The 25,530-nt window shown below is 43.0% G+C and overlaps 1 protein-coding gene across 2 annotated transcripts; it reads right to left on the bottom strand.

The window, feature by feature from the left end:
• Nucleotides 1–1,731: 1,731 nt before the first annotated feature.
• LOC141173987 (phospholipase A and acyltransferase 3-like) lies at nucleotides 1,732–18,904 on the bottom strand. 2 transcript variants are annotated; one of them, XM_073658562.1, is made up of 6 exons: nucleotides 18,666–18,827; nucleotides 17,289–17,367; nucleotides 13,370–13,422; nucleotides 8,851–8,950; nucleotides 5,796–6,055; nucleotides 1,732–3,003 (listed from the first exon to the last, which is right to left on the bottom strand). In XM_073658562.1, the coding sequence occupies exons 3-6, from the start codon at nucleotides 13,379–13,381 to the stop codon at nucleotides 2,899–2,901; spliced, it is 477 nt and encodes a 158-aa protein (XP_073514663.1). In that variant the 5' UTR covers nucleotides 13,382–13,422; nucleotides 17,289–17,367; nucleotides 18,666–18,827; the 3' UTR covers nucleotides 1,732–2,898. The 2 variants fall into 2 exon arrangements, with proteins under 2 accessions (XP_073514663.1, XP_073514662.1); XM_073658561.1 differs by lacking the exon at nucleotides 17,289–17,367 and adding an exon at nucleotides 18,834–18,904 and having other exon boundaries at nucleotides 1,744–3,003; nucleotides 18,666–18,748.
• Between the last annotated feature and the right edge of the window lie 6,626 nt (nucleotides 18,905–25,530).

The raw sequence follows: 25,530 nt of genomic DNA, 5'->3' as shown, positions 1-25,530 counted from the left end.
AGGCATTGGTGTAGCGGTTGGTGAGGAATATGATCCTGGCTGCTGCATTTAGGACAGATTGGAGAGGGGAGAGTTTAGTAAAAGGGAGACCGATTAGTAGAGAGTTGCATGAGAAGAAAAGGGAAATCCACCGGCACATCCAACAGGAAATAATTAAAATTACTCTTTATTGGAAAAAAAACCCTAAAACATGCTAAAAATGAAACCTCAGACACCTGACGCGTTTCTGGTGTATACAACACCCTTATTCATAGGACGACTGAGGCAACATGTAACAGACCAGACTTTATACCGGACTTGCAATGAATGAGCAAAAACAATAGGTGGAGCTCAAATCAGTGCTGCAGGGGAAGTTGTAAACAATACAGGTGACGAGCATAAGATAATAAATGTAGTGCAATGAATGATAAATAATTCATAAAGCATACCCAACATGACAATAATATTCTGAATGGACAAATATAATTGCAATAATAATTCACATAATGGGAACCCTTGAACATACCAGAGTGATCATAAAAACTAATGGAAGCCGCAATTCAGCAGTCAGTGTCACTCAAGATGGAATCAGATACGCAGCAGGCAGCCAGTAACACAAAGAATGGAGTTAGGTACAAAGATCGACAAACGGCATTACACAGACTAGCAATCAGTCTCTCAAACTCACTACTAGACAAACAGTATCACAAAAGAAAAAAAAAGTGGTCACAATCACTAATAAATGAAAAATAGGTCATTTTTGAAATTCATGCCTCGGGGACATTTAGTGTCCAATGTCAATATCCAGTAGGCTTCTCTTATAGCTAATTGTTTCTGCCAACTTCACCAATGGGTGCGGCACCCTCAGGATGGATTCCGGCTGACATATGGTTTTGAAATCGACAACGTGGTAAGCTTTCTACATTTCCCCTCCCCTCCTCCCTTCTACGCCAGTAGAGAGTTACAGTAGTCCAGACGAGAATGAATAAGAGCGACAGTAAGAGTTTTTGCAGAGTCAAAGGTAAGAAAAGGTCAGATTCTAGAAATGTTTTTGAGGTTTAAATGATATGAGCGATTGGATATGAAGAGAGAAGGAAAGATCTGAATCAAGTATAACCCCAAGACAGCGGGCTTGTTGCTGGGGAGAAATGGTGGAGCCACACACGGAGATGGCAATATTGGGCATATGTAGATTAATAGAAGGAGGAAACACAAGAAGTTCAGTTTTTGACGGGTTCAGTTTCAGATAGAGGGATGACATGATGTTAGAGACAGTGGAAAGACAATCACTGGTGTTTTGTAATAATTCAGTGGTGAGGTCAGGAGACAATGTGTATAATTGGGTGTCATCAGCATAGAGATGGTACTGAAAACCAAATCTACTGATTGTTTGTCCATAGAACTGAATAGAACTGAAGGCAAAGTCCACCCTTTACAGGGAACCTGTCATGTGAAAACATGCTATTAACCTGCAGATATGGGGTTAATTTGCAGGGTAATGGCATTCTGAACCTGTCCGGCGCCTGCACTTAGATCCCCCGCTGTCAGGAGGAAATTAACTTTATTCCTCCTGGCAGCATTCGGCATTCAGTCACATGGGTGGTGTCAGCATAGGATCAGTCACCATTCTGTGTATGGAGAGTGGTGGCTGTAACCGTGCCCCAGCACTGACTGACAGCAACTCAGAATTAGGGCTGGCTGTCAGTCAGTGCTGGGGCGCGGTTACAGCCACCACTCTCTATACACAGAGCGGTGACTGAACCCACGCCGGCGTCACCCCCGTGACTGAACGTCAAATGCTGCCGGGAGGAATAAAGTTAATTTCCTCCCAGCAGCGTGGGTCTAAGTGCCGGCACCGGGCAGGTTTAGAAAGCTATTAATCTGCAGATTAACCCCATATCTAATAGCATTTTTTTCACATGACAGGTTCCCTTTAAATATTAACTGATTAAGAAATCAACAGCAAGTGGTAAGGAGCTTTGTATGGGTAAAATTAACCGTAACCAACTAAGGATTTAGAAAGGAAATGGGAAGAAACTGATGGTTAATAGAACTCCCTTATTTCCTGCGCTCTCTATGCTTAAAGTGCACCTGAAGTCAACATCGTAAGGCACAAACTACACAGGATATAGATGAAGACCACATTCACCTCTGCGTTTGGACATTCTGTTTCTAGAATGAAGAAACAACTTTCGGCATTTTCATGCTAGTTTAAATCAGTTCCACCCAAACAAACGGACCTGAGGCGATAAGGGGTGTGACCAAGCTACTACTAGCCTTTCTGGTGTGGTGCACAGAGGCGCACACTACTCAGAAGATGCACCAAAATCATTCATAGAATGTTAGAGTTGGAGGAGACCTCCAGGGTCATCGTGTCCAACCCCCTGCTCAATGCAGGATTCGCTAAACCATTAAGTGCATGCTCCTCCTAATGAATTCGGCATTTGTACCCAGCAAGAGGTGTAGCCCGAGGGTGCGCTACGCCAGGCTTGATTTATCAGTCCCACGCTGTACAAAAAAATGGTACCATTCTAACCTAGTGTCCAAAGAAGCAGCTCTCCTGGCCCAGGTAAAGGGCAATGCAAAATATATAGTACCAAATTGTACTGGAAAAAAACAATGAGTGTATGCAGTCTAGTAATACAGATATACCAGTGAAATGCCCATGTTGATTGGCAGATCCATCCAGCCAGTTGCATGTGCCAAAGGTTTCAGTGACCCAAGAAAATATTGTAACCTGAGGAACCACTGTGTCCAACAATAACCCAATGAATACATTAATTTTTTTTAAATAAAAAGAAACATTACAGTTCATATATTTTTGCTTTGTTGAACCTATTTCTGAAATGTTATCATACAGCAGATTGTACTGAAAGGCGTGAGTCTTCTGCAGTGAGGTCTTCCCGACGTCCAAGCATTTCAATATTTCTTTTGATGACTTCTTTGTGTGGCAACTAATGCCACAGCGGCAACCGCTGCCATTCCTAGAATTCCCCCAGTTGCATATGTCTTCGCATTGTCTACCTATTGGGTACAAAAAAAAAAACAAATATTGTAGATTTCTACCAGTAAATTCCCTATAAACACAGGTCTAAACTACCTTCCAAATAATGCAACTTTACTTAGTCTTATGTGCAGTTGATAATATTTTTTTATGGCAGCATAAATTATCTGATCTCCCAACGAACGAGCATTTTGCTTACAAATGCTCATTCGCCAATTATTAGTTCATATGTATGGGACTTCTATAACGTTCTGCATTTGTGAATGATCACTGGACTCCTATGCATACAAACACCAGAATTTCAATGCGTAAAATCAAGTTATACTAAATCTTTTCCAACAAACCGATATGTCATTCTGCTCAGCTTCTCCTTCTCTGTAACATGCTGTCCACAGATCGGACTGTACAGGTGCATCACAATTAATTAGAATATTATCAAAAAGTTAATTTATTTCAGTTCTTCAATACAAAAAGTGAAACTCATATTATATAGAGTCATTACAAACAGAGTGATCTATTTCAAGTGTTTATTTCTGTTAATGTTGATGATTATGGCTTATGACGCGCCCAGGGGATGGGGACAGACTCGGCGCCCAGGCCTTGCTGTTTGGTTTTGGGGGATGCCGCGGTGGCTAGCTCCCGGGGCAGTACCCTGAGGTCACTCTTAAAAACAAGGGAAGATGGGGGAAAGGTGTATGGCATAGGAAAAGTTCGTGACGCCACCCGTGGTGTCTGGTGAGAATCACCAGCGCTGCTGCAGTCCTCTGAGGCCGGTGATCAGGCAGCTAGATGGTGCGGCTCCCCACAGGTGGAGCGGGGCCTCAGGGCAGCGTAGGAGAAGGGATGCAGGACAGAGGGGACTCAGCCGGGTCAGAAGAAGAATAGGCACACACACAACAGTTCACTTGAGTACCATTACTGGTGATGTTTCAGGCACGATCCAGGGCACTGTAGGGTGAAGGGTGCATTTCAGGACTCTCCCCAGTGAGCGGGTGTGGGGCCTCCTGTTTCTTGCCTTTTCCTAGTAAGTTTATGACCTGCCTGGAGCTAGGCCTAACTTGGTCTCTGTCTTGCACCGGCTGACCTGGTGGTAGGGCCTTCTGTTGGAGTTCACACTCCCTGGAATTTCGGGCCTCAGTGACTCCTGACCCTGGTATATCAGTCAGCTTTTGGTGTTCCTGGGACACATAGTTCTCCAGGGGTTCGGTGGTTTCTGCTGGTCCTAGAGATCCTTGCAGATGCGGACCCGGTGTCCGGTATAAGGTCTTGGGGTGAGCTGGCTAAGCTCCTCTGCCCCCTATGTAGCTCGCTAATCCACTTGCCTTCGGCCGCTCGGGGCCCTCACTAGGCTTCACACTGGCAGTAGGCCTCGCTACTCTTCACCGCTCTTATGGCGTCGGCACGCCGTTGGCTCACTATTCTGAGCTCTCTCTAGACTGAGCTCCACTGCAGGCTGACCTCTCTCAGGCTCATCTACAGCAGGAACTGACTGCCTAGCTCCACCTTCCCTTTTTACATCCCTATCCGGGCTCCCTCTGGTGGTCTGAGGTGAAAGGTGGAGGTGTGTGTATGCTGTGAGGGTCTCTTGTGGAGGAATCCGTCCATGCACCCCTCTAGGATCTGTGGCACGAATGCGCAGCAGGGGTGCCACACTTACAGCCAATGAAAACACAAAAGTCATTATCTCAGTAAATTAAAATACTTAAAAAAAACACCTGCAAAGGCTTCCTAAGCATTTAAAAAGGTCCCTTAGTCTGTTTCAGTAGGCTCCACAATCATGGGGAAGACTGCTGACTTGACAGATGTCCAGAAGGCAGTCATTGACACACTCCACAAGGTCCCAGAGTATGGAGGAAGAGTGGAGAGGCCACAATCCAAGCTGCTTGAGGTCTAGTGTGAAGTTTCGACAATCAGTGATGGTTTGGGGAGCCATGTCATCTGCTGGTGTAGGTTCACTGTGTTTTATCAAGACCAAAGTCAGTGCAGCCGTCTACCAGAAAATTTTAGAGTTCTTCATGCTTTCCTCTGCCGACAAGCTTTTTGGAGATGGAAATTTCATTCTCCAACAGGACTTGGCACCTGTCCACACTGCCAAAAGTACCAATAACTGGTGTAAAAACAACAGTATCACTGTGCTTGATTGGCAGCAAACTCACCTGACCTTAACCCCATAGAGAATCTATCTGGTATTGTCAAGAGGAAGATGAGAGACACCAGACCCAACAATGCAGACGAGCTGAAGGCTGCTATCAAAGCAACCTGGGCTTCCATAACACCTCAGCAGTGCCACAGGCTGATCGCCTACATGCCACGCCACATTGATGCAGTAATTGTTGCAAAAGGAGCCCCGACCAGGTATTGAGGGCATTTCCTGAACATACATTTCAGTAGGCAAACATTTTGGATTTTAAAAACATTTTTCAAGCTGTTGTTATAAAGTATTCTAATTTACTGAGATAATGACTTTTGTGTTCTCATTGGCTGTAAGCCATAATCATCAACATTAATAGAAATAAACGCTTGAGATAGATCACTCTGCTTGTAATGACTCTATATAGTATGAGTTTCACTTTTTGTATTGAAGAACTGAAATAAATTAACTTTTTGATAATATTCTAATTTAGTGAGATGTACCTGTATGTACCGCCTGACAGGTTCCCTTTAAACATATAGTAAATAGGTCTAAAAGTAGATGCCAAAATTTGCTCCAAAGTTTGAAATATTTTCTGCCAAAATCAACGTGCACTCACAATAATAAATCTGCCCCTATATTCTATGAACCTCAGAACAATGAAAAGAACCTATACATTACCTGGTCAGAGTAGCCACTACCATATCGCAGTTCTGTCACAAAATGTTCACAGTTGGCACTGGTGATTCTATAGTTCTTCTGCTTTCCCACTTCTCTTCGTGCTGCATTTACAATTTTTCCTGGTGGGTAAGGGTCTCTTTTTCGGTCATACTTGTTGTTGACTCTATAGATGCAGCCATCAGCAACCAACTCTATTGAGTCTTCTCTCACCACAGCGGTACCTCCAAAGGCCGAGGACAAGCTGGAATAACCATCTTGATCTGAAAAGTAGAAACTCTTTGAGTCTCAGCTGTTTTTCACCTGCTGGATCCCAGTTGCTCTGGCGCCGGTTCTCCGATGCTTCTCATGGACCTTTGCGTTCACTGCAGTGAATCTCAGTAATAAATGGATCCATGGCTCATCTTGTGTGGACTACTATTGTCCGTACATGGACTGATGGCACTAATTTGGGGTACTGTGGCTGATGGTACTAATAAGGGAAATGTGGCTGGCCTATTTAGGAGCACTGCCGCTGGGTTGTTAAAAATGTTGCTTATTGCAGGCACTAAGGACCGTAGCTGGCACTAATCATAGTTCCTATTACTAGCAATGTTATGGGGGCATTTTTGCTGTCAAGGGAGCATTGTTGTTTTTAATATTCTGGGGGCATTATTGCTATCACTGCTATTGAGGACCAATCTGATATTGTGTGTTATGCATTTTGCAGGGTCTTTGAGTTGGTTAGATAACAAGGGGGCTTTAAGCATCAAACCTGAACCATAGAGTAATAGAAAATGATGGCCAGATTGATCTGCCATTGGTGGATGGACAGATATATAAGTTTGCCTGGGTCAGAAATGGCTTATTTATAGGAAGAAGGCAAGCTTGTGGAGGCCGCCTGATGCTCTAGTCAATACCCTGCTGGGATATACAGTACTTGGTCTTGGCATTTGTGGAGATGTTCCTTTGACAAATACCGATAGCTATCAGTATGCCTTTGGAGTGTGTGAGGAAATCGGAGCACCGGGAGGAAACCCACGCATGCCTTGGTGGCATTTGAACCCAGGACTCCAGCGCTGCAAGGCTAAAGTGCTCCTTCATCATGATAATGTGACCTGCTACACTGCAGAAAATGTTCAGGAATGGTTTGAGGAGCATGAAAAAGAGTTTATGGTGATGACACCAAGTTCTCCAGACTTTACCCCAGATCCAGACCTCATAACTTGTGTGCTGTGAATATCCTGGTTTCAGATAACCTAGGATTTGTAGAGTCCATGCCTCAGGAGGTGCGATTTTGGTGGAGCAATGGGAATCTGCACAATATTAGTCAAATGGCTTTAATTTTATAGCTGACCTGTGTATATGGAAGTAAAGTGAATTCTCTCTAGAAACCACCTCCACCTCTGTGAGAAGACCATCCTTTTACCCAAACCGGATTTTTATACACATATTTACACTTCCACCGTATATCATGTATACTGGACCTTTTTTGAGGATATTCACCCTGTAGAAGACAACTTTTCAAAGCAAGTTTGGATGGTTGTCTCAGAGAAATTTTACTGCACATTAGCCCGTGTACTAATAAATATGTCCTAATAACAGCCTACAATATCAATCAGCAGCTTCTAAGGCCAGCAGGATATTGTCAAGTATTACATGACGTATTTTCTACTTTTATACTGTAGTAAAGTGCAATAAAGGAGGATTCTTGCAGGATGTGTCAGAGATGAGGAAAGGTTGCCATCTGCTGGCCAAAAGAAATAAAGAGGAACTAAGTTATGCCAGAAGAGTTGGAGAGGGAAGAGATTCAGATGCTGCACCTGATCAGGTGACCTCCAGGAAGGATTTCCTGGATATAAAAGCCCAGCCCGCCAAGACACAGGGAGATTTGGCTCCAGGCTGCAGAGTGGAGCAGACGTGTTCCAGAGGGACCGCAGATCCCAGTGCGGCTGGCCCCAGCCAGAGGCCTGCACTGCATCAGAGTCAGACGCCGCCTAAGAAGTTCTGGACTACTCACAGAACCGCCTCGAGCCCTGAATGTCTGACCCAGAGTCAGGACCTGCGCCCTACAAAGAGTAAGTTCCTGGGACCCGATGCTGCCTGTCAAGAGCCAAGGTCTGGATCCCCACACCTCAAGCGTGAGAGACTACCGTCGATGGTCAAGCCGAGAAGAACTGAGAGAGGACTGCAACAGGAGAAACGCGCCAGAAGTAGCGGAGGAATCGCGCAAGTGAACAGGGCTGTCACTTCCAATTTCCACTTACGGTACCAGGGACAGTTGGGATTAGGATTTCATGTTGGGAGAGGGCCGTTTGGTGCGTGGGAGGCTGAACGGGAGCTGATAGACTTTATCCAGAAGAGACTTGTGGCCTAGCCGGAATAACCGGTGACCCACGCTAGGGCCATACAAAGAGAACTCATGTGGTGACTCCCACGACTGGGTGCATCACATTTATGCAGAGAACTTTACCCTTATTCATGGAAACTGTTTACTTGTTATACATATAAAGTGGTTTTAGAAAGCCCTGACTGTTCCTGCCTTGTGTCTCTGTGCGTTGCATCCCGGCACCTGCATTACAAATTTACAATACCACAAATCAGCTTTGCTGCGAGAAGTTAAACAATGGCCAATTATTTTGATTTCCATCATTTGTGCAACCATGGTCTTGAACTTGCAAAGCCACCAGAAGAATGGACCTGTCACTTATTTAAACCGCTTTGTGGCTTTTGGAAGCCTGATGAGGTTAAAAGAAGTTCAAAAAGATAATACGTATGCAGAGCAAGTCATTTTTACATTGGTGTGCATATGTTCATTCTTTTTGTCTTTTTTTAGCGCCGCAGAATCACTTGAAAAAGATATTGTATGCATGTACCCTAATAGTGCGTTGCAGGTGAATACTCCCTTTGCAGAGTTAATACGGTGGAAGTCGTTTAGTGGTTGTATGATTTTTTAATTGATATAAAAATGATGCTGGATTATAATGGTGATATGGTAATCATAGTACAATGTGTTGATCACAGGTGTCTGAGGAATGAAGCTGGTATAATTTAATTTGCATGGCATCATTCTTCTTACCTGTTAAATGGACCACCTTGCCTCCTCCGACGTATATTCCCCAATGTTGGTAAATTGGGCGTATAAATTCTATCAAGTCTCCTGGCTTTGGTGAAGGACCCTTTAAAAAAAATCAACCAAGTACAGAATATTATTCAGATTTGAACACATCTCTATCAGTACAAATGAATTTCTCAAACCCTCCTTAGATAAATAATTTGGTGTCTAGAGGAGCTGCTGATACAGAAGCCACGTTTTGCCTACCATTTGTTGTTACTGCATGTACAGTATATTATAGTGTATGGCAGGCTCAGATAGGCCCACAGGGGGACAAGTGATTGTCCCGGGGAGCCCTGTGCAGAAATGGGCTCCTACCCATTACATATGATCAGCAGTTGGCACAATACCATTAATTCACTATGAGCAGACAATGGTAGGATCTCTTCGTTCAATTAACAAATGACCCAGTTTATTATTATATGAGTGCATACAGTAGGTACGTTTGTGAATGAAGGCGATATAATATTTAAAAAATATATATAGAAAGGAGTTGTGCTAATTTACGCAATAATTAATCTTTCAATCCAATATTCAACTGGTATGAGATCTATATAGAACAGATGATAAACTGTACAATGCTGAATAGAAGCCACCAAAGTGATCTCCCAAATTCAATAGGTACCTGCGTGAGACAGGTCTCAGTTTCAGTGTAAGTTCAAGGCTCATTAGATCTCTGTAGCGCCGGCGTCCCTGCCCTCTGCTAGGCAGGGACGCTGTTCCCCTCACCCCTCTGCTCCGAGCCCGGCGTCCTCCTTCCGCTCTGCTGGCAGCGCGCGCTCCTTTCCGGCCACTGTGCTTAGGGCGCGCGCGCGCTCGCTCCCTCCCTCTTAAAGGGGCCGCGCGCGCCGTCCTAAGGAGTCCCCGGCCAATGGCCGGAGGACTTCACCATATATAAGGCACCTCCTCCAAAATGGAGGTGCCCGAGCAATGTTGTTGCACTGTTCACTACTCTGCTTCAGCACTCAGGTCCCGTTGCCTGTTACCTGCCAGTTACCTGCCAGAATCCTGCCAATTTGCTGTCTGTTTCCTGCCTGATATTCCTGCTATCTGCTTGCTAGCCTGAGGTCCGACGGTCTGCTTTCCTACTCCTGTCAGTCTGTCTATGGACCAGCTTGCCCGCTCACCAGGGAGCGCACATCTGCTACCTGCCTGCTAGCCTACCTGGAGACTCCGCCGTCTCGTGCTGTGACCACCCGCCATTCCAGAGACTCCTGCCCGCTCACCTGGGAGCGCTCATCTTCTGCCTGTCTGTTGGCCTACCTGGAGGCTCCGCCGTCACGTGCTGTGACCACCTGCCATTCCAGAGACTCCTGTCCGCTCACCTGGGAGCGCTCATCTGCTGCCTGTCTGTTGGCCTGCCTGGAGGCTCCGCCGTCACGTGCTGTGACCACCTGCTATTCCAGAGACTCTTGCCCGCTCACCTGGGAGCGCTCATCTGCTACCTGCCTGTTTGCCTACCTGGAGGATCCGCCGTCACATGCTGTGACCACCCGTTTATCCAGAGACTCTCGCTTGCTCACCTGGGAGCACACATCTACCATCTGCCTGCTAGCCTACCCGGAGGCTCAGCCATCACAGGTCGTACCTAACCTTTACCCAGAGACTGCCCCGGTCACTTGCCGTGACCTCCTACCCGTTCATCCAGAGACTGCCCCGGTCACTTGCCGTGACCTCCTACCCGTTCACCCAGAGACTGTCCCGGTCACCTGCTGGGACTGCCCGCCCGTCTTCCCTGGTCGCCACCCGCTCCCTTACAAGGACCGCCCCCTTGTATAGTAGCTCAGAGGTTCCGCCTCCCAGACCCGTTACAATCTCTATGGTCTGTCGTTCGTAGTTAGAAACGAAAATTCGGAATGAGGACTTTCTAGTTTTTCTGTTTTTTTTGGTTCTCGGGAGATCCGGTTAAGGAATGATGTCACTCACACCAGAGCGGTAGTTTCTTAGTATCCTATGTCTGTAGAAGCTGTACCAGCCAGAACGCCACAGTCATTTTTACTATTTCAGATGAAGGATCAAGTCTAATTTTCTTTTTAGACTGGTGGTGGTGGTCACAGAACTTCAGAGTAGTATTAGAACTTCTACTTTCTGAATTTTGGTTTCTAACTACAACGACATGTATTTTTTAGGTATCTTATTTCAGTGCACATAGGCAGAAGGTGTGGGGCAGTTTGCAGCTTTTTTCATATAGTGGAAGTACTAGTGCATTCATGAAATGTGATATAATATTTGCATGTAGTTGAATGGGGTTGAGGTCAGAGCTCTGTGCGGCTGGACAGGTTCTTCCACAAAAAACTCCCCCAACCATGCCTCTATAGACCTGTCAGGATTCCTGTTGTCCTTCTAGTTTGACCACTAGTGGCTGCTATTGTTCACCTTAATAATTGTGCTGCAATCCCACTCCTTACCACTGCAGGCTGCTGTTGTGTTCTGCAATTGCCCTTTACTAAGATGGCAGATTCTGAACCTGTGGAATCCATCTTGTTTCCTGTTTGGGCCTACTTAAAGCCACATGGGTCTCTCACTTATTGCTTGAGTATTGTGTCTAGCTGTTAGTCTAGTTCCAGTCTCCAGCTCCTGAACTTTCTTACTTACCCAGACTGTTCTCATTCATCTCCGAATTGTTTCCTACAATCCTTTGCTATCTCCAAGAACATCTATTACCACTGTTCCTGCTCGTGCTCCTTTGGCCACTGGTTTCCAACCGTGCTACTCTAGTATCGTAACAAGACTTTGCTCTGTGCACTGGGGTACAGGGTGAAACTGAAAAAGGTCTTCATCAATCTGTTCCACTAATGTTAGAAGATACAATTATCCATACTATCCTTTATGCTAAAGCATTAAAGTTTCCCTTCTCTGGAACTAAACCTAATTTGTAGAGATGAGCGAATAAATTTGAGGTGAATTGAATTATACTCAAACTTTACAAAAATCTGCTTTCACCAAAATGCAGCCTTTTTGTAATTTGACTCCACACGGACTCAGCCACCATTTTTCTGAACCGTTAAAGGTCATCGATATGTAAAAAAAATATATACTCACCTCTCCTGCCTCTCTACGCCACCCGTCTAGTCATCACTACATCTTCAGATTGCCTCTGCTCGTGCTGGAACCCCTGGGCTTCTCACGCTGGCCTGGGTCTTCCACCTTTAATGAGAACCCGGGTTCTGTCCAAGTGAGCATAGGTCACAGCGTCGCAGCATGCACTGAACTCTCCCAGGGTCTATCAAAACTGGAAATCCTTGTACAGCCTAAGAGTCTCAGGGATTTCATAGTGAGTGGAGGTGAACTGAAGATGGTGCTAGGATCGGCACGGTGAGGAGCGGAGAGGCCGGAAAGGTGAGCGTTGAGGTGAGTATATGGTCCTTTTTATTTTTTACATATTATCTTTATTATGCTCTGGAGTCTGGAGGAACCTCAGATCATAATAAGGGACATTACACTCACAGAGAATAACTTCTCCACAAATCGAACTTCCTAGGAAAAATTACACAAATTTGTATTTTGCTTGATTGGCTCATCTCTACTGTATATTAACTTTTAAAGTACTGTATGCCAAGTGTCAATATAACATTCAGCCGGTAGCCTCTTGATGTATTTAGGCAACACAGGATAGTGAGTTGCAGGAATCGTCAATTTGCAGGGCAGATATACCATTTGTGTACCATGCACAGCTGCTTAGAGGGCCCGGTAGATGAGGGACCACCATTGCCTTTTTAAAGGAATAAGCAATTCCCCAGCTAAAAATGGAACAAATCAGTAGAAAGTAAATACTTTTACGTTATTTGCTCACAATATCTTTTTTAGACTTATTTAGCTCCGAAAACCACCTGAAAAAGCGCTAACTAAACACTCAAAAGAATAAACATTTGCATTTCTATGTAAAAACGACTTGCTGTTCATATGGTCAAACTTTTGAGTCAGGTTTCTAATAATGACAAGTCTTTACAAGAAGTGACCTGACCATACTTCTGGTGATTTCCACTATGAGGACGCTCTATGCTTTATAACAGAAGTCAAGCTGAGCATCTTTTTTGAGCGTTTATTCCAGCATTTCTTGCTTTCTTCACTGTTGAATGGAGTTAAAACAAAAAAGAAGTCTGGTAATCGCCCGTTAAAAAAGATGTCCCAAATACGATAAAAAAAATACTCAAAAAAAATATCTGAGGACAAAAATGACAAAATAACGATGAGGAAAGGAGCAAACAAAATGCTAATAAAAGGGGAAAAAACCATCAGCGTTACCTAAAGAATCTTTCTCTTGAAAAACTTGGCAGGTACGCCCGCCTAAAAAAAAAAGACATCAGGTGCCCATACCCTTAATTATTCATAACCATAATTTGAAGAAGATTTGGTACAGATTTCACCCTTTGCATTACAACATATAATTCCACAGTTTTTTTTTCCCAGCCACATGTGGATGGAGTTTAAAAAACTTGATCCACGTGTTTGGTATATAGTCCTACAGAAAAGCTACACTTACCTCTAATGGCATGGCTCTTGTTTTCTATGTATTCCCGTCACTTAAAAATTTGCCTGTAAAATATGTGAATAATTAAAATTTAGTAAATATTTAGCTTCTCTGTGGCAATAAGCTTATTTATGTCCCTCAGACTGACTGCTTCTACTATATCGAAGCTAATCTAACTTTTTTTTATCATTTATACTCCTACACAGATGAAAAATGTATGGCAGTTTGATCTATATCCCAGGTCAAAAAAAAACTTGTGCCTGTTCTGTTTTTTGTTTTTTTGTGAACACTCTGTTTACAAAAAACATGGAAATTTTGGTATTTTGTGCCATGGACTCCAAATTGTTTGGAAATGGTCCTTTCCAGCTTGGGCAGCAACAGTTGTTTCTCTCAGATCATTGCTGATGTCTATGCCTGAATGCTCCGACCAGCATACTGCCAAACTCTTGCTTTTATAGAGGTGGTCACACTTCAAGATAAACAATTAATCAAAAGTATCTGATTGGCAGCATCTGGCTGATACTTACCATTTAATTGCAAATCGAAACAACGGGTGTACTTAATTTTTCACACATTGCTTCTTCTAGTTTTTGTAAAATAATGACACAGTGTAATTTTTCATGTGTTGTTATTCATCTGAGGTTGTATGTACCTCATTTTAAGAATTTCTAAGGACCCAATGTTTTTTGTATGTCCTGATACATAGATCAAAGAGGGTGTACTTTTTTTTTTTTTTGACTGAACTTTTTAGTAAAACTGCTTGGGTATGTATCATATATGTATATACACAGTTCAAAAAAATAAAGGGAACACCCAAATAACAGATCCTAGATCTGAATGAATGAAATATTCTCATTGAATACTTTGTTCTGTACAAAGTTGAATGTGCTGACAACAAAATCACACAAAAATCATCAATGGAAATCAAATTTATTAACCAATGAAGACCTGGATTTGGAGTCTCCCCCAAAATTAAAGTGGAAAAACACACTACAGGTGATCCAACTTTGATGTAATGTCCTTAAAACAAGTCAAAATGAGGCTCGGTATTGTGTGTGGCCTCCACGTGCCTGTATGACCTCCCTACAACGCCTGGGCATGCTCCTGATGAGGTTGCGGATGGTCTACTGTGGGATCTCCTCCCAGACCTGGACTAAAGTACCCGCCAACTCCTGGACAGTCTGTGGTGCAACGTGACGTTGGTGGATGGAGCGAGACATGATGTCCCAGATGTGCTCAATCGGATTCAGGTCTGGGGAACGGACGGGCCAGTCCATAGCTTCAATGCCTTCATCTTGCAGGAACTGCTGACACACTCCAGCCACATGAGGTCTGGCATTGTCCTGCATTAGGAGGAACCCAGGGCCAACCGCACCAGCATATGGTCTCACAAGGGGTCTGAGGATCTCATCTCCGTACTTAATGGCAGTCAGGCTACCTCTGGCGAGCACATGAAGGGCTGTGCGGCCCTCCAAAGAAATGCCTCCCCACACCATTACTAACCCACTGCCAAACCGGACATGCTGCAGGATGTTGCAGGCAGCAGATCGCTCTCCACGGCGTCTCCAGACTCTGTCATGTCTGTCACATGTGCCCAGTGTGAACCTGCTTTCATCTGTGAAGAGCACAGGGCGCCAGTGGCGACTTTGCCAATCCTGGTGTTCTGTGGCAAATGCCAAGTGTCCTGTACGGTGTTGGCCTGTGCGCACAACCCCTATCTGTGGACGTCGGGCCCTCATACCACCCTCATGGAGTCGGTTTCTAACCGTTTGTGCAGACACATGCACATTTGTGGCCTGCTGGAGGTCATTTTGCAGGGCTCTGGCAGTGCTCCTTCTGTTCCTCCTTGCACAAAGGCGGAGGTAGCGGTCCTGCTGCTGGGTTGTTGCCCTCCTACGGCCCCCTCCACGTCTCTGGCCTGTCTACTGGCCTGTCTCCTGGTAGCGTCTCCAGCCTCTGGACACTACGCTGACAGACACAGCAAACCTTCTTGCCACAGCTCGCATTGATGCGCCATCCTGGATGAGCTGCACTTCCTGAGCAACGTCTGTGGGTTGTAGAGGCAGTCTCGTGCTTTCACACTCGTAGTAGCATAACCAACATTCAAAAGTGACCAAAACATCAGCCAGCAAGCATTGGTACTGAGATGTGGTCTGTGGTCCCCACCTGTAGAACCACTCCTTTATTGAGGGTATCTTGATAATTGCCAATAATTTCCATCTATTGTCTATTACATTTGCACAACAGCATGTGAAATTGATTGTCAATCAGTGTTGCTTCCTAAGTGGACAGTTTGATTTCACAGAAGTTTGAGTTACTTGGAGTTATATTCTGTTGTTTAAGTGTTCCCTTTATTTTTTTGAGCAGTGTATATATTTATACCCAAGCAGTTTTACTAAGAAGTTCAGTCAAAAGAAAAAATAAGTAACAATTAGGGTATGTGCCCACGTAGCATTTTTCAAGCATATATGCTGCGGATTTTCCGCAGCGTAAACGCTTGTGAAACACTATGTAATCCGCCCCCCATGGTCCCCAAGGGGATTCCGCAAGTTTAATGCCCATGCTGCGGATTTTTCCGCTGCGTTTATGATGCGGGGAAAAATCCGCAGAATGTCAATTAATTTTGCGTTTCCGCAAGCGGAATTGCCTTTGCAATGCAATAAAAAACACAAGGCAATTCCGCATGTGGAAATCACGCGATAAAAGCACGATAAATGCGTGCGGAATTCCGCATGCGTTTATCCGGGAGAGGACATGCGGAAATGAAGCAGAAAATTTCTGCGTGTGTGGAGGTACCTACCTTGGGGAGACCATTTTAACTCCATACAGTGCCTCTTGCTACTTTTTTGCTGTGCACATGCACTATAGACTACGATATGCTATAGTTGAATAGGGTCAGCCAGTTGTTCCCCTAGGACCCACTTATTTATTGCTGCTCTGCATTTGTGTGTATCCTTACCTCATAAGATCTATTTTCTTAACTTTGTTATGTGATATTATCTTATCTATGAAATAAAGTGTTTTTTATATATTAATATGGATTTACATTTGATTTGGGAAATTACTCCAATTTTGTAGGCTGTATATTTAACTTGGGAGTACCCTGACCACGGTTATGCTATATATCCATACAGTTCGGTCTGTCTATTTATAAGATTGTAAATAATGTTGGGACACAATTAATGGCAGCGTTTGTTTAGCTTAAAACAAAGAACAAATGAATGGTTGCTTTACTGCATCAAATGTCCATCATAGTTGCCTGTTCCCAGAGCTTTATACCCTTTCTGAGCAGACCAGAAATGCTACTGGCAGCCAAAAAAGAAGGGCTCCTTCTTACCACGGTTTACCACCTTCCCAGCGCTCTCCATCTATCTCTTGGTAAGGCATTTGTTACTTACTGACCAGGGCTACATGTTATTATGGCAGACTCCTGCCTTAAATAGATATTGTGTGTACCCCTGGTTTATATTTGATTTCTTCTTTTTTGCCTGGCGTGCTCTTTCCCATCTTCCTTGCCTTTACCCAATGCAATGGTCTGGGGGTTATGAGCTTATGAGTACTGGGTGTTCCGGATAGTATGCACTTTTCTGTCGTTCCATGCTATGACTATATTACTTATGTGATGATGTTTATTTATTGAACTTAATTATTAAAATTTCTATTGCTCTTTACCATTTTTCTCCTTGTTCCTCCTTTTTATCATGTTCTTCGGAGTTGATATATTTAGGCTGATTCTGGCACTGTCCAACTGTATCAGCCATGTTTCTTTCTGCCTTTTTTACACATAGGGCCGTTCTGTATGTTCAAACTACAATCCTTCTAGAAAAATGTTCTATGGACAGATAGGACCAACTAGAGCTTTTCAGCAATGCAAACTAGTGTTGAGTTCATAGATGATAAAATGACGCCTATAAAGAAAATTTCATCCTACCTACAGTGATACATGGTGAAGGATCCATAACATTGTGGAAAATGCATTCTACAGCAGGATAATGATCCAAAGCGCACAACTAAAAATTACACAAGAATAGTTAAGAAGGATAATATGAACAGAATGAAATTAGCCAGCAATAAATCCTGATCAAAATCCAATATAGAATCTTTGAAGAGATCTGAAATCTGCTATTGGGATGATGAGCCCTGCAAACACAACACAGTATTTTAGTCTGTATTTCACATCAGTATTTGTAAACCAAATCCAGGAGTGGGTGATAAACGCAGAAGTGGTGACGTGTTTCTATTATACTTTTCCTCTGATTGTTCCTCTCCTGGTTTTGGCTTACAAATACTGAGATAAAAAACTGACCAAATACTGAACGTGGGAACATAACCTAAGCTATGTTCCCACGATGAGCTTTTGGTGAGTTTTTAATGTTGCATATTTTCTGCACCATTTCTGCACCCATTAAGTAAAATAGGTCACTTGCATTCTTGAGTGTGTTTTTTTTACATGCGTTTTTAATGCAGTGTTTTTTATCTCTTGTTAATGTGTCATGTTATAAAAAAAAGCTGCTTTCTTTTTGATACTTACTGGTATTTGGCTTTGACAAAACTTTATGGATAAAGTCAGGTGTGGATTACATGCGTTTTTCATGTGTTTCCGATGCAGAAATGCACTAAAAATGCACTAAAAATGCATGTGCATTTTTTACTTGCAGAATATTTAATGCAAGTCTATGAGAAAAATCTGCACATAAAACTCAGCGTACCCACAAGAGAAATTGACATGTTGCAGATTGGAAACACGCACCGCAGGTCAATTTACACTGAGTAAAAAAGAAGCTCAGAGGGCAGGAGATTTCTATAAATCCCATCCACACGCTACGTTTTTGACTCAGCGAAAATACGCAGAATCAAAAACTCACCGAAAACTCTTCGTGGTCACACAGGCTTAGCAGATAGATGTAAGAACCAGTCATTGTTGCCAAAGTTTGGTCCACCAAGTATTATGCCAGGATGTCTTTTGTACTTTCTATGTTGTATACTATGTTTTGTTTTGTTTGTTTTTTAAACTGTATGTATGGTGACAGATCAACTTTTTTTGTTGAATGTATTTAGACATCCTATTAAAATATTGCAATGATACACGACTGGTACATATTCACTTATTTCTGACGTTATTAGTTTAGTATAAAAAAAGCCATCAAGGGTGCCAATAACATCAACTGTAAATATTAAGTGTCAGGTAGAAATAAGGGGAAGGAAAGACACTAAGGAAGAGATATTTGAAAGTTGCAAAGAAACAAATTCTGATAAACAATCGTTGTGAACGTTCCATTGTAATCTGAAAGAATAAATAGATACTTACACTGCAACTGGTTCTCCCCCAGAGCACAAGCGGAGAATCTTCACCTTCAGTTTCTTTTACTTTTGGTTTTATTCAGGTATTTCCTGTACCAGTAAATGCCTCCCATGAGAATACACACAACATAGGCGTACAAGAGTTGCTATGAGCTGACATTAACCTTATACTTACTGGATTAAGCATGTCACTAAAAAACTACACGTGGCAAGTCAGGAGTCGGGATTCCTCTTTGCTGGGACTTCCACAGGCAAAGTTTCTTTTGCCATCAGGAATTATTTCATGGATTTGTTTTCTGCCACAGACCCTTTAACTATTACTGTGTTATAGTTAGAAATTTTTGGTAAGAATCAGAGAGGTCTTAAGAAACTGGCTAATATGTGCAAACCCCTACTAGAAAATTAATCTTTATTAAGTTAATTTATAATTAGACACACAAAGAAAAATTAACTCCTTACTGACCTGGGGCGTATTAGTACGCCCCAGACCATCACCCTCGGGTTCAGCACGGGCTCCGGCGCTGAGCCCGCACTGAACCGAGCACATGCCAGCTGATTCTTACAGCTGACATGTGCCCGCAACAGCCGCGGGTGGAATCACGATCCACCCTCGGCTGTTAACCAGTTAAATGAGGCTGTCAATCTCTGACAGCGGCATTTAACAGCGCTGCGCCAGAAGGGCGTCACTTACCCCGTCTATCGGTGACCCTGTCACGTGATCGCGGGTCATCGATGGGTGGGCATGACAACCCGGGGTTTGCAGCAGACCCCTGTGGTTGTCATGTCTCGCTTACTATGAGCGCCACCCAGTGGTCGGCACTCATAGCAAGTGAGCATTTCTGCTACACAGAGGCGATCTGCTCATCGCCTCTGTGTAGCAGAGCCGATCAGATAACTGCAGCTTCTAGTCTCTTATGGAGACTATTGAAGCCTGCAGAAAGTGTAAAAAAAATGTTTTAAAAATAAAAAAAAAAATAAAAAAATATAAAAGTTTAAATCACCCCCCTTTCGCCCTATTTAAAATAAAATAATAAAAATAAAAACCCACACACACATATTTGGTATCGTCGCGTTCAGAATCGCCCGATCTATCAATATAAAAAAAGAATTAATCTGATCGGTAAACAGCGTAACGAGAAAAAAATTCTAAACGCCAGAATTACATTTTTTTGGTCATCGCAACATTGAAATAAAATGCAGTAACGGGCGATCAAAACATCACATCTGCCCCAAAATAGTATCAATAAAAACATCAGCTCGACGCGCAAAAAATAAGCCTTCACCCGGTCCCAGATCCCAAAAACTGAAGACGCTACGGGTCTCGGAAAATGGCGCCATTTTTCTTTTTTTTTTAGCAAATTTTGGATTTTTTTTTCACCACTTAAATAAAAAAGAACCTGTACATGTTTGGTGTCTATGAACTCATAAAGACCTGGAGAATAATAATTATGGGTCAGTTTTAGCATTCAGTGAACGTGGTAAAAAAAAACAAAAAACGTGGAATTGCATTTTTTTTGCAATTTCACTGCACTTGGAATTTTTTTCCCGTTTTCCAGCACACGGTATGGTAAAACCAATCATGGCGGTTAAAAGGACAACTCGTTCCGCAAAAAAAAAATCCTCACATGGCCATATTGACCAAAAAATAAAAAAGCTATGGCTCTGGGAAGAAGGGGAGCAAAAAACGAAAACACAAAAATGGAAAATGCTCTGGTCATTATACTGATAAAATAGCTAGTACCAGAGTAATACCTCACTCACCCTATTAGATACCTAGTGACTCAGTCACTGCCTAACAGCGGAGGTTGATTGACAATGGCGCCCCCGCTCATTGGTTACCGTCCCTGGAGTGTCCTAGTGTACCCTAATCAACACCTGCACAATGTGGCATGATAGCTGTAATAATTATCATAGCTGAAAACTATCGTGTGACAGAACCAGACCTGCCCTAAACATATATAACAATTGTTAATGAAATTAAAAGATGGGTGCGGTATAAACCAGATGTGTTGAAACTATAAAAAATAGCTGAATATTACTGAAGAGAACTACAACACCCTAATGTATACCTAGACATATGGCCACTACCTACCTACCGACGGAGGTTGGCACCCTGAATTGCGGATTGGCACCCCCGCTCCATGGCGACTAACCCTGGGATGTCCTACAAATATAGGATAAAGGATAACCTACTGATCACTTGGGACTGCTGGAACATTCATCAATCCCAAGAATGGGAATCGCAAGACCATGTGGCCTTGCATCACCTAGTGAGTGCAAAGATCGATTCCAAGACTGATTCAAAGAGAGCGGAGAGCCAGGTGGGAAAATAAGGCGGCAGGACGAGTGAGGGGAGGGTGTAGGACAGGTGAATATATTTTTATTATTTTTTTTAACCCCTTCCTGTTCAGAAAAAAAATTCAGCAAAATGGCTGGAGCAATTTGATTGGATTTATACGAATTCTAATTATTCCAGAAATTCATAACAAATTGATTTCTTTACGAATCGATGCACTTAACTCTAGTTACACCCAAAACAAAACTAACCTGTTTACACACTGCTTTATACAATGTATGTATTTCATGCTGTTTGAGCCTTATCATTTGGCAGATAAACTATTAAAATTAAAATGTTAAAAAAACAAAAACAAGATGTCTTCTTTTGATAGGATAGAGGACAACCTTCTGATTGCTTGGGTTGCGACTAGTGATGAGCGAGTATGTTTTGTTAACCCTTTTGCCGAGTATGCTTTGGCCGAGCTCCAAGTATTTACAGCTGCTCGGTGATATGGTTGAATCGCTCCTGTGCTCATGATTTGCAACTGTTTGACAGCTTTATTACATGTGAGGAATGTGTAAGAAATGGACATTGCTCCCATGTAATAAAACTGTCAAACAGTCGCAAATCATGCACACGGGAGTGATTCAAACATATCACTGAGCACGCTGAAGATACTCGGTACTCGCCCGAGCATACTCGCCGAAAGGGTCAACCGAACATGCTCGCTCATCACTAGTCCCAGTCAATAAGGCAAAATACAGTGTTGCAAAAGGATTTTAAATCCAGAATCATCTTTTACTTTATAGATTGACTCGTCATTGACCAACATTGGAATGCCAAGATAGGAAAGGCTAAAAGAATCAATTGGCTAGGTATTGGTAAGGTACAGTGGGGAAAATAAGTATTTGATACATTGCCTCCCATGTAGTTCTGGGTTTATTCATGACCTTTCCCAGAATTATCCTTACCCCACGAGGCGAGACCTTGCATGGAGCCCCAGATCGAGGAACATTGACAGTCCTCATGTGTTTCTTCCACTTTCTAATAATTGTGCTAACAGTTGTTGCCGTCTCACCAAGCTGCTTGCCTATTGTCCTGTGGCCCATCCCTGCCTTGTGCAGGTCTACAATTTTGTCCCTGGTGTCCTTAGACAGAGCTTTGGTCTTGGTCATGGTGAAGAGGTTGGAGTGTGATTGATTGAGTGCGTGGACAGGTGTCTTTTATACAGGTAATGAGTTCAAACAGGTGCAATTAATACAGGTAATGAGTGCAGAGAAGGAGGACTTCTTAAACAAAAATTAACAGCTCTGTGAGAGCCAGAATTCTTGCTGGTTGGTAGGTGATCAAATACTTATTTCATGTAATAAAATGCAATGTAATTATTTAAAAATCATACAATGATTTTCTGGTTTTTATTTTTAGATTCTGTCTCTCACAGGTGAAGTGTACCTACAATAAAAATTATAGACCTCTCCATTCCATTTGAAAGTTTAAAAACTTGCAAAATCAGCAGTGTATCAAAGACTTATTTCCCCACTGTAGGTAAGAAACCTTATTAAAACTTGAAGTACCAAGAAGCCTATTATTTTATGAACAACCAACCCTAATGACCAAGGTAAAATGTGGGAGCCAAACAATAAATATCTAGGTTAAAAAATAATTCAATAAACTGTGGTGAGACTTGAGGTCTGAGAGTGAAAGGGAACACACTTGTCCATAGATGGAGTACAAGATACAAGAGTATTAAGGCTGGGGCTAGATGACAATTTTGCCGCAGCGTAATGCAGCTGAAAGGGATCACATTACAACTCCCAGACTACTGCGACTAGAAAATTGCAAAAAAGTTAACTAGTTTGCTTTTTGCAGCTTTCTTGCCACATGTATGATACTTTATGGATGGCAATTCAATTCCCTTCATCTGCATTTACGCTGCTATGTTGCAGTGGCAAAAAGCATTTTTTGTCAAAGTGACCTGTTGCAGCCAAGGTCTCTGTGTAGCCCCAGTCTTATAGCACGGAAGAAATGACAATGACGAGGCGACTTCTCTATAGAGACCTCAGAGAAAAAAAGCAAGATTATGATAATGACTTCAAACATGAAAAGTGGTTGAAAACAAGTCTTGATCTACTTTAGGAGCAGGTAATGTATGAAACAACAGAGACTCATGTTGTAGAATGTCACCAGATGAACCTTTATTGAAGGGAGAATAGAGCCAAAGTAGGGCCAAGTTAAGAGAGCTGATAGGGAACGGCAGAATGGATCCAGAAGTAGATCCCCTGGAATTATTGATCAACCTTGTGTGATCATAAATATGTATGTGCACACGTGAGTTAACATCTGGCTCTACTATAGCAATGTCAATTCGTAATGAACATTAGTCCAAGAGAGAAGGTTAATATCACAGGTAAATGCAAATGTCAATGTTTCCAGTGTTCCACATTCTCTAAATTTTTATTTAAACCAAGTCGGTGTAATATTTGCTACTTTAAGTCATTCATAAATATTACACCTAAATAGGGAGGTGAATAACCACAAAAAGAAATACCAGTAAATATATAATAAAAATATCGTTTTATTCATAACAAAAATATATATGTCAAAATGTTGGTGGGAAAGTGCTCGAAAGAAAGTTCACGAAGAAACGTATCAGAAAAAGGGTATTATATAACTAGTTTTATATTCTCTGAAAATATATATATATGTGATCTGCCCCCTGACAGGCAGAGACGCCGTCCCCCTTAACGTCGAGCTCCTGGCCCGGCGTCTTCCGGCTCTCCTGCTGCTGTTCCGGCGTGCGCAGCTTCCCGGGCACTGTTTTTAGGGCGCACGCTCCCTCCCTCTTAAAGGGGCCGTGCTAAGGAGTCCCCAGCCAATGGCCGGAGGACTTCTCATATCAAAGGCACCTCCTCCAAAATAGAGGTGCCCGTGCAAGGTTGTAGCACTGTGTACTAACTCTGCTTCAGCCCTCAGGTCCCGCTGCCAGCCTGACTACCAGTCCAGTCCGCCAGCCTGACTACCAGTCCAGTCCGCCAGCCTGACTACCAGTCCAGTCTGCCAGCCTGACTACCAGTCCAGCCCGACAGTCTGCTTACAGCCCAGCCTGCCAGTCTGTCTATGGGCTTGGCCAGTCCACTTATCCGGAGCCTTTACCTGCTACCTGTCCCCGCCAGCCAAGTACACTGTCCAGCCCGACGGTCTGCCTACGGTCCAAACCCGCCAGTCTGTTTATGGGCCAGGCTTGCCTGCCTACCCGGAGTACGTACCAGTTACCTGCCATGCCTACCAGCCAGCCTACCTGGAGGCTCCTGCCAGTTACCCGTGGTGTCTGCCAGTCCGTCTACCCGGGTCACCCGTCAGCCTGCCTGCCGTGCTCTTCTACTGTACCGGTCAGTCCCTGCCTTCTGACCCGTGGGAGTCACCTGCTCTCATACAAGGACTGGTCCTGAGTAGCACCTGGTCCCTCTGCTCGGTCCTTCCTGGTTCACGGAGTCGATTGAGCCGCCGTGCGACCTTGGTCAGTCCGAGTTGATATCTAGTTACGCCCCTCTGGTCCCTCCTTGCACCGCAGCACAGAGGTTCCACCACCCGGATCCGTAACAAATATAGCAAGGAAGTATACAAAAGGGATAGTATTAAATAGATAAATACATCATTAATATTATATAAATACACTGCAAATATCAAACATCAGAAATACCATGGAACACATAAGTAAGGATCTCAGGATTACGATGCACGTTTCTCTCTAGGCTTTCTCAAGGAGTCACTCCTGACTCTTTGTCACTTCTTAAGAAAGCCTAGAGCGAAACGTGTATTAGTCACCTTCCTCCTTATGTGTACTGAATTATATACCTAGTGTAAATACCCACCTAGACTCATGATACATACTTTTTTTGTTTGTGCCATATTCATCGTTCCATTTACGCCATGTTTTTAAGTCACTTTTTTATTTGTCATTTTTTTGTTTCTTTGTTTTCTGTTTAGATCACCAGAGTTTGGAGTTAACAAATGTTTTTGCCTGATTCATCATTTGTAATTTTTTTGAAAAGGCACAAAATGTGTCACAAATCTACTAAAGTTCCCTCCCTGGAGTGATTTTATGTGTGGTTAGAATTTTGATGCAAATTTTAGCAGCATGTACATTTTTTTGCACTAAAAAGTCACAGAACGGGTTAAATGCAAAAATAATGAGCATTTTTAATTTTGCATAAAATTCATGAACTGCTGCACCACATTGGCGAAGTTGAGGGGAAAAAATGTCAACCAATACCACAAGACAAAAAAAGAATGTTACTTCAAAAATGTCACAAATGATTAATCAGGATACAAGTGACAAAGCCAAATGGTTATACTTCAGATTTATTAATGCGGTCTTATTTTTAAGACAGTATTAACTTCAACTAGACAATTTTAAAATGCCCTGGACTTATCACATTGACTCATACTGGTTGATAAATTTGGTGCATCCATACACTATGTGCACACATTGTGTGCCGGAAAACTTGCTGAGTTTTTAACCCCTTTCTGACACGAGAGGTATCCATACGTCCCTGTATGGATACGTCTCGGCGATCGCCCACTCATAGAGGCT

This window comes from Phyllobates terribilis, unplaced genomic scaffold, assembly GCF_046119375.1.
Source record: "Phyllobates terribilis strain yellow unplaced genomic scaffold, ASM4611937v1 Scaffold_13__5_contigs__length_258822181, whole genome shotgun sequence".
Classification (NCBI taxonomy): domain Eukaryota; kingdom Metazoa; phylum Chordata; class Amphibia; order Anura; family Dendrobatidae; genus Phyllobates; species Phyllobates terribilis.
This window is presented reverse-complemented; position numbering and strand designations above follow the sequence as displayed.